General features: G+C 32.9%; 1 protein-coding gene across 1 annotated transcript; it reads left to right on the plus strand.

Moving 5' to 3' along the window:
• The first annotated feature begins 1,143 nt into the window (after positions 1-1,143).
• LOC144963561 (molybdenum cofactor biosynthesis protein 1-like) lies at positions 1,144-8,790 on the plus strand. The gene is made up of 6 exons (XM_078897608.1): positions 1,144-1,285; positions 3,058-3,129; positions 3,905-4,057; positions 4,855-4,965; positions 6,513-6,633; positions 7,759-8,790. Exons 1-6 carry the CDS (start codon positions 1,238-1,240, stop codon positions 7,812-7,814), a joined length of 561 nt encoding a protein of 186 aa, XP_078753734.1. The 5' UTR covers positions 1,144-1,237; the 3' UTR covers positions 7,815-8,790.
• Positions 8,791-9,198: the final 408 nt, after the last annotated feature.

Here is a 9,198-nt window from a genome sequence, read left to right on the forward strand (position 1 = left end):
ATATGACCTTAATGTGTTGTAAGCGCCGTAAAACCCTTAAAACCAAACAATAACAATGTGGTGCTGCGAGTTGCATTAGCATTCACTAGCTAGTTGACCGCTATGCCATGGCACTTGCTTGCAATACACATGGGGAGAAACTATAAAATCTTTGGTGCAAGAGCTAATGCACACTTGTACAACTCGCAGTGCTACCTAGGCTTTTTTTTGGTCTCACCTATGGAACACAATATAGGTGAGTGAACCTCCCATAGCGGGCAGGGGGGTGCAAACTGTGTCTTCTATCCACTTATATCTGTTTTCCAACATGCTTTCTGTCTTTGTCTTGGAATGAGATTACTTGGTTTTGTCCAGGTCCTGGCCGGAGTCCTAGCTGGTAGGGAAACAGTCAAATGCATAGTTATTGTTTTGGGAGTTGATATATCTTTCCTGGTACATCATCTCTCTGTTATGTATTGTTATATTTGTTATTTTGAATTTATAATGTCAGCATTTGAGTGTATTCCTCTTCATTGGATTTTGTGCTTGTGTTCGGATGAGACTTATAGGTGGTCTCAAACTAAGTACTTTGATGGTGTGCTCTTGGAATCTACATCTGTTCCCTATTTGAACCAATTCTCCTTTGTCCCCCTTATTCTCGGATGCTTTAATTGTAATTCTAGAACTTTTTACTATCCCATTTTCTTCATTTTTACTGGGGCTGATATGACCTTAATGTGTTGTAAGCACCGTAAAACCCTTAAAAACAAACAAAAACAATGTGGTGCTGCGAGTTGCACTAGCTAGTTGACCGCCATGGCACTTGATTGCAACACACATGGGGAGAAACTATAAAATCTTTGATACAAGAGCGAATGTGCACTTGTACAACTCGCAGTGCAACCTAAGCTTTTTTTTTGTTTTGGTTTGATTTTTGTCTCACCTATGGAACACAATATAGGTGATGTCTCTTATTTTGACAGATCCCCATGACAACCAGTTACGATCTTTTGGATTTTCCATCAGTTGATGAACAATCAGTACTTAAGGGGTTAGCAATTTATCTTTTTTTTCCCTGCATAATTGTTTTTGTTTATATATATACATTCATTATAGTGTAATTTAAAGATCAGTTCACGTTTGTTTTGTTTTTTTCTTCTTCCAGGTTGCAGGATTGGATCAAATTAATTTAAGTCTGGACACACTAGTTCCTGCCAAGTTTGAATTTGTCACACGGAGACGTGGATTTGATAAGGTGATGAAATCCATTGATAAAGCTTTGGAACTTGGATTTGATCCTGTCAAGGTGAGTAATGATATTTACTTTCATAAAGGGCATTTCTTGGGAACAAGAGGCTTGTGAATGTAGATTTATTGTCTTGAGGCGTATAGCTAGGATTAAAAAAAAAAAACAGTTTTGGATCAGAAGGTGAATGTCATGTCACAAGACCGACAGGTAGCATAAAAGAAAGACATGTAACTTATTTTTGTTGCCATCTTGGAGATGCTAGTTGACTTTCTTCTATCATACTATATCTATTTTGCAATTTTATTTTAGAAGATTTTAACTACTTTTTTGCCAGATATGAAAGAGAGCCAAATAACTTGCTTTTTTATACACTCTGTAGATTTCAGATAATATTTAAAATAGTATTTAATAAAGCGATATTGAGACCAATTTCAATAACTAATTTTTGATGAAATATGGTCTTTTAAAGTAAAACGCTGTTATCCTGTCCATCTGTCATAAAAAAAAAAAAAAATAGGACAGATTGGTTTTAGCCAGGCTCTGGCTTGGATCATTTAATAAGAGGGAGGTAGTCACAACTGAGGTGGTGATTTTTTTAATTGGAGGTAATTGATTATTTCCAGAAAATTTCCTCTTTATTTGATCGATTGTGTATGGAAATGTTTAAAATGCCATCTATATATATGTAGGATCCACTTTTAGTGTCTGCAGAGATAATTTCATTGGTTTCAAGTTAAGCACAAAATTAAATTGATGTGCTATACTTTTAATCTTTCCTTGAATAATTCCACTTTACCCCACTATGTCTTCTTTTATTGCTTAAGAGCGTTTCAGGTACTCTTGATTTAGTTAAACCAGTTGATACATATTAAGGGGCGGTTTGGGTCTTTTCTAAAAAAATTTTAATTACCTATATTGGGCGGTTTTAATCATTCTGTATCATCAATATAGGTTAAAAAACAACATTTATGGTGAAAAATTTTAATTATCTGTGTTCATACCTATTTTGCGATCTAATTTGGGGGTCTGACATAAAAAAATATAACAATCTTGTGGCAAACGTTCCACAAAAACTAATGAAGAAATGAGCTCCATATTCTTCACTCTTGTCAACATTTTACCATAGTGTGTCACCATAGAGAGATTTTACGGCTTTAGCTTATGGAATTTTTATTAGATCATTACAAAGTTGAGAATCAAAATGTTATGACAAAAGTGATGTAAAAAATTCAGATTTAGGATTATAATTTAAAATTCACAAATCTTATCAAAAAAATCTCTCTATGGTGACATAATACATTATCTCTGAGATAACTGTGGAAATTTTCAGACAATTCCATTGAATAGATTCTGAGTAACGTTTGACACAGTTTCCCATACCCTTAGAAAAATGACATATTGAGAAAATAGCAAAATGGCTTCCCGTTTTTCACACATTTCTTACTACCTGTACCATTTTCGACTGTTTATTTCGTGCCTTTATAGTCTACTTTAAGAATTTGGACTTCAATTATATTATTTCTAAGATAATAAAATATCATTTTCCACCAAAATCTCAAAATCAAATTTTTGAAGGATTTTCCTAATAATTAGACCCAAACCGCCCCTTAAAACAAATACTTTTCATATAAACTAATCAGTATCAAACACTTATAATGCTTTTCTTATATTAACCACGTAACATATGAAGAGCATTGTTTTTCTTTTCATCAAATTAATTTCAGCAAATTCATCATGGTGCAAACAAACACTAAAAAATAAAAGGAAAAAAAAAAAAACTAAAAAAAACAAACTGATTTGATAAGTTCTTCTACCGTAATCTTCCTCAGATAAACTGTGTTGTCATGAGAGGATTGAACGAAGACGAGTTGTGTGATTTCGTACAGTTTACTGAAAATAAGGTAATGTTAATCAGGTTGTGATGAATGAAATGTTAAGGAGGGACACTTTTTTCCACACAAAAGAAAAAAAAATCACTTTGCTCAATGCACTTCTCTTTTTTTTTATAAATAGTAGTTTTATTAATAGATTGAATAATGCTGTTGACAGGAAGTATTATCACATGCTTTGATTACAGAGCTGTTATTATGGGGCAAAGCAGCACTTAAAGAGATTAGCACCTTTATTTTGTTTTCAATTATTATTTATTTATTATTTATTATTATTTATTTGCTTAAAGCAACATTTTAAAATCCCAAGACTTGATTCATTGCCCAGACACCCGTGTTATTGAAGCATATTACCTCATATGATCAATACATTTCACATTCTTACATATTTAAATGATAGACACACAGACTGACAAGAAGTCTCAACCAATGATTATTTGGATGGAATTTGAATAAAATTCCCTAAAAGTTGCTTCTTACTAGTTTTTCACATTGAGTTTTTATTACAACTGTTTGACCTTCTCATATTTTTTTCTATTTAAAAAAAGTTTTGTTTTTTTTTCTATTTTTTTATCACTGGTTTTATGACTTTTAATGTGAGCTGATCAATAATTTAATATCTATTTAAAAACCATAAGGCCTTTGATTTGATCTCCAGCAATAGTGGACTGATTTTATTTTAGATTAAATCTTTTCCCCATTTTACTTTTTCTCATAACAGTGTTTAAATTCAGCATTTCCCCGACTCGAGTCCCGAGCTTAACGATTTTCTCCCATTTTGTTTTAGGCTGTTGACATCAGGTTCATTGAGTTCATGCCATTCGGTGGAAACAAGTGGAACACGGGCAAGTTTTATTCCTACAATGACATGTTGACGACCATCAGACAGAAATGGCCAGACTTTAAAAGGCTTTCAGACCGACCAAATGACACATCAAAAGTAAGATGTGTTATTTGTTTATTTATTATTATTGTTATTAATTTTTGTCGTAGCATTGAAACATATTGATTTCAATTGGTTTACCTTATTTTCTCCTATGACACCATGTTTGTAAGTTTCACACTAAAAGCGGTTACAAAAAAAAATAAAATAATTGAGCTTTATATAGAGCAATATCCACTAATTGTGCTCAAAGCGCTTTACAAGGGAGACCTTTAACCAACTTTGCAGCTGCACCAGGTCAAATCAAAGGGGAAAACAATGAAAAAATAGGTCATTTTCAATATGTCCTCGTTTTTTTGTTGTCTTTATTGATTAAAGTAAAGCTTGCATTTAACTTCTTGGGCAGCATGGCACAGGGATATGATTTTTGCTTCGTATCCAAGAGGTAAAACTTGAGATTTTGTAGAGTGCAATATCCACTAAATGTGCTCAAAGCAGTCTACATGGGATCCCAAGTCAATAGCAACACTTAACATATAGGACGAGACATCACCACTGTTAGGTGCTATTACATTTTTTTTTTTTTTTGATAGAGACAACACTTACTAGCCAGGAAATCATTTTACACCTGATTATGGTTAGAGAATGTCAATAAAGAGCCTTTTCCAAGAACTTAACTTTGCGCCACCCAGAGTGGGGTTGAAATTAATTAATATATCCATTCATCATTCATTCATTCATTCATTCATTCATTCATTCATTTATTAATTAATTGATTTCGTTCTTTCTTTCATTATTTCTTATTTAGTAATTTATGAATGGATCAATTTTGCTGTTCTTCTTCCAAATACCAGGCCTACAAAGTTCCAGGTTTTCAAGGCCAAGTGGGATTCATCACCTCCATGAGCGAACATTTTTGTTCGACCTGCAACCGAGTCAGACTCACAGCAGATGGAAATTTAAAAGTAGGTTTCCTATTAACAGTGAATACAATTTGACGTTTTTGACCTTTTAGCCAATCTAGTATGATGTCAGAATGAACAGTATGAAGAAAAAATGAGTTTTTTTTAAAGTTTAAAAAGACAAAACTGATTACCTTTAATACAGGCATTTATTTTAACTCAAATTTATTTGTTAAGTTTGATGTTAAGTGTGAGACATCAGGTGTTCCCCTGACATAATTTAGTTTTGACACTATTTTAAGGTTAAAGGTTATCAATGGTTTCTAAAACAAACGACCAGAACATGTGTCATCCAATGGAATGCTGGAATTGATAGAAATGAAGAAGCGGGCATACTAGCTAGACAAGGAACAAACATAGAACAGAATTAAGAGCCTGCAGACCTTGGAGAGCAAAAATCCTGGGGAAAGAACAAGAAACCTGGGATAAAGTTATTTAAAAATACATGCGAAATGATGCTGTGAGAGTTCTGGACTGGAACAGGTTCTCTTTTTAAGACTCAGAACAGGGCTTTTTGAAACACCATGTGTATTCAAAATGGTTGTAGGGATTCTGGCATGTGCTCTTGGCAAAATGAAAATGAAACTGTGCTGCATGTGCTCTAAGCGTGGTTGCTTTATGCTATAGAACCTTTAAGGATTCGTTCCCAAGAAACTTTGACGTTACCAGATTTAAAGATCTGAGCTTATCCTTGTAAGTAATGAGAAAATGCCCCTGTGCAGTTGTATGGTCTTGTAGTTTGAGACTTGGATACGGACTGGAAGATCCAGGGTTCAAGTCTCGCTTTGAGCAGTCCTTTGAAAAGGCTCTTTACTCACATTCTCTTCGTATACTCAAGAATACCTGGCCGTTACAATGCCAGAAAAAAAAAAATGCAATATCGCTAACAGGCATCATGTCTCATCCTGCATGTTAAGTGTTGCTGTTGCCTGGGGACCCCTTGTAAAATGTTTTAAGTGGATATTGCACTACATAAATGCAGGTTTTTTTGTTTTTTGTTTTATTTTTTGTTTTAAAGATGAAATCTCAAAGCAGATGGATAGTGATTAAATAGCATGTAACTACTAACAATTTTTTTTCTTTGAAAATCAGATTGCTAAATCATTAGATTTAAAACAAAAGTATGTGTCGAGCAAATATATGTCTATTAATAGAGACAAAAAAAAAACCCCCCAAAAAATCAAAAAAATCAGAGCATCTGACTTTAAGTCATTGTTTGAAAATCTTAAAATCTAAATCTCAATATTTCTGAAAGTTGGAGATACGTCTTCAAAATTCGACAGTCAAAATTTATCGTTAGTTTCCTGGCTTTTAGTACTTTTTTTCACTTACATACTCACACAAATTCACATACAAACTCACGCACATACATACACAACACACACACACACAACACGCACACAGACAAACACTCAGACACTCAAAAAAAACAACATTTTATGCTATTGTTTATAAATTATCATGATTGCTGTTTTTAAGAGAGAGGAATTGGTTTTAAAAATGACAATTTTGAACACATCCCTTTTTAAAAGCAATGATCCATTCCACAGGTGTGTCTACATGGTAATGCGGAGGTGTCACTACGAGATGCTTTACGTGCCAATGTCTCAGAGGATGAATTGTTGGATGTGATTGGAACAGCAGTCAAGAGGAAGAAAAAGCAGCACGCAGGTGGGCTACTCTTTGAATTAAAAAAATCCCCTCCTTTTATTGAGTTTTTAAATTTTTAAAATTTTTTATACGAGAGGAAAATGATTAAATGAAGGAATCATGGGTGCCAGTTTTCCGGTTCATGCCGGAATTCCGGTTTTGCGATATCGCGAAGTCAAATACCTCCGGTTTCAGTGTTTTGAGTAAAAATTCGAAAACGTGATTCAACTGCACTGTGAGTATTTCACTATGTATTGTAAGTTGGTTTGAAAATCAAATTAATTTCTTCATTTTGTCAATATGTTTGCTGTTTAATCATTTGATAATGGTATAAAAATGGTGATGAAATAAGAGTAAAGTTTAGGCCGTATTTTCAGTAGCAACATTTTCAGGTTTGGCAAAGTGTCGAGATTTTAGTTTCAGGTTTCAGCACTTCTTCCTGTTGGCACCTATGGAAGGAATTGAAATTTGAACACAAATTAATGAACTGAAATTGACTCATTTCTTACTTCAGCCCTCTCTTGATTTTTACCATTCATTGTTAACCTGTTTCTCTTTATTCAGTCTTAGAAATATGTATCTCTGCTTCTTCTTCTTCTTCCAATTAATCATGGACCCAGTGTAACAAGAGTATTACTGTCAACAATAACAAAAACGTTAAGACCTTGAAACTAAAACTACTGTCCAAGTTGTATATATTGCAATGCGATGTTGAGGTCGTCAACAATGCTAAGTAATATAATTTATAAATGAGCTTTTTATATAGCGCTATAAACGCTCAATGTGCTCAAAGCGCTTTACATGGGGTTGCAAGCCAACAGCAGCACTTCAGCTGTAGGCCAGGGCATGATGCCTATAAAACGCTGTCACAGATTTTTTTTAATGGCTAAGACAATGCTCTTACTGGTCAGGTACTCAATTTACACTTGGGTATGGGAGAATGTGAGTCAAGAGCCTTTTCCAAAGAAAACTTTGCTCTGCCCACATCAGAACTCAAACCAGAGACCTATGGATGAGAAGCAATCCACAAAGCCACACATCAAGATTCGATTCAGAATAATATTTTAATTATCCATATCATGCCCCTCATGTTTTTTTTTTCAAAAGTCAAATGTTAGAGGTATTTTACACACTGTTTTTTCCCAGGTATGACTAACTTGTCCAAAATGGAAAACAGACCAATGATTCTTATCGGTGGGTGATCTTCCATTGTAAGTCAGAACTTCTACCATGAAATTGCAAGCCACTTATTGGAACACTAAATTAATTAAAACGTTTTTTTTTCTTTGATCAATCATTAGAGAATAGAAATATTAAATTTATAAATAATAAATTTGAACATTTGTGTAGTGCATTTCCACTGATTTACCATGGTCAAAGTGCTTTAAGGGGAATATCGTTGTTTTGGTTGAACAATAACAAATTTTTTAATGGAATATGTGTTTTAGAATATTACTTTTGAAAAGTCTTAATAATCCTTTTGTGACTTTTGTTAAGTTTTATGACTGATGATTAATATATGATTTTATTAGTGCATGTTTATTATTTAATCCCGCCCCCCCCCCCCCCCCCCCCGCAAAAAAAAAATAAATAGAAAATAAAAAAAAATAAAGAAACTCATGTGAAGCTGCTTATTAGATATATTTTCAGATGGTGCCTATAGTAATATTGTTACAAATCAAAAACATTTTTGTTAAGACCTTTTTGTATGTAAATATAAATTCACAATCAGTGAAAAAAAAAATCAATATCAATTGCCAATGAAAAATGTTGATGTCATTCATTTATGTTTTTTTGAAACTGAATGATGCACAAAATAAAAAGAAAACCAGATTAATAATTTTATGTGGAGAGATTTTATAGTGATTTGAGTCTAGACATGAAATCAGAATTTTTGCCTATTTTGGGTCGTATGAAAAATATTTTTGCTAAGCTGTGCTGTTCCAATTAAGTGATTTGCACTATTTACTCTGTTATCTTACTCCATTCATTAATCACTACTAAATTTTTTCTTTCGTTTTTGTATATGTAATGACTATATTATGATATACAGAAAGACTCTTGTGAGTTTTGGTATGACTTGTGTTCTTATTACTTTAATGTGGGATCACTCCGCCCGGTTTGAAGAAAGGAAGATAAAATGCTTTTATTGTAGATCAGAGCAGCGTTGCTTTACAAAAATTTTTAGAGACATTTTTCTCGAATTAATTATTGATTTTTGTACAAAAACTTTTTTTCAGATGGTGCCTATAAGTTAATATTGTTACAAATCAAAAACACTTTTTGGTTAAGACCTTTTTGTATGTAAATATAAATTCACAATCATGAAAAAAAAAATCAATCTCAATGCCAATGTAAAAATGTTGATGTTACATTCATTTATGTTTTTTTGAAACTGAATGATGCACAAAATAAAAAGAAACCAGATTAATAATTTATTGTGAGAGATTTTATAGTGATTTGAGTCTAGACAGAAATCAAATTTTATGCCTATTTTGGTTCCGTATGAAAAATATTTTGTGCTTAAGGGCTGTGCTTTTGTTCCATTAATGATTGCAAACTAATTTACTCAGGTTATCCTTACTC

This window comes from Berghia stephanieae, chromosome 1, assembly GCF_034508935.2.
Source record: "Berghia stephanieae isolate SIO BIC M18660-M18661 chromosome 1, UCSD_Bste_1.3, whole genome shotgun sequence".
In the NCBI taxonomy this organism is placed as follows: domain Eukaryota; kingdom Metazoa; phylum Mollusca; class Gastropoda; order Nudibranchia; family Aeolidiidae; genus Berghia; species Berghia stephanieae.

Coding starts and splice junctions, on each gene's coding strand:
- LOC144963561 (XM_078897608.1), top strand. CDS start 1,238: ATGAAATCCATTGATAAAGCTTTGGAACTTGGATTTGATCCTGTCAAG. Junction 1,286..3,057: donor TTGGATTTGATCCTGTCAAG/GTGAGTAATGAT, acceptor AATCTTCCTCAG/ATAAACTGTGTTGTCATGAG. Junction 4,058..4,854: donor GACCAAATGACACATCAAAA/GTAAGATGTGTT, acceptor TCCAAATACCAG/GCCTACAAAGTTCCAGGTTT.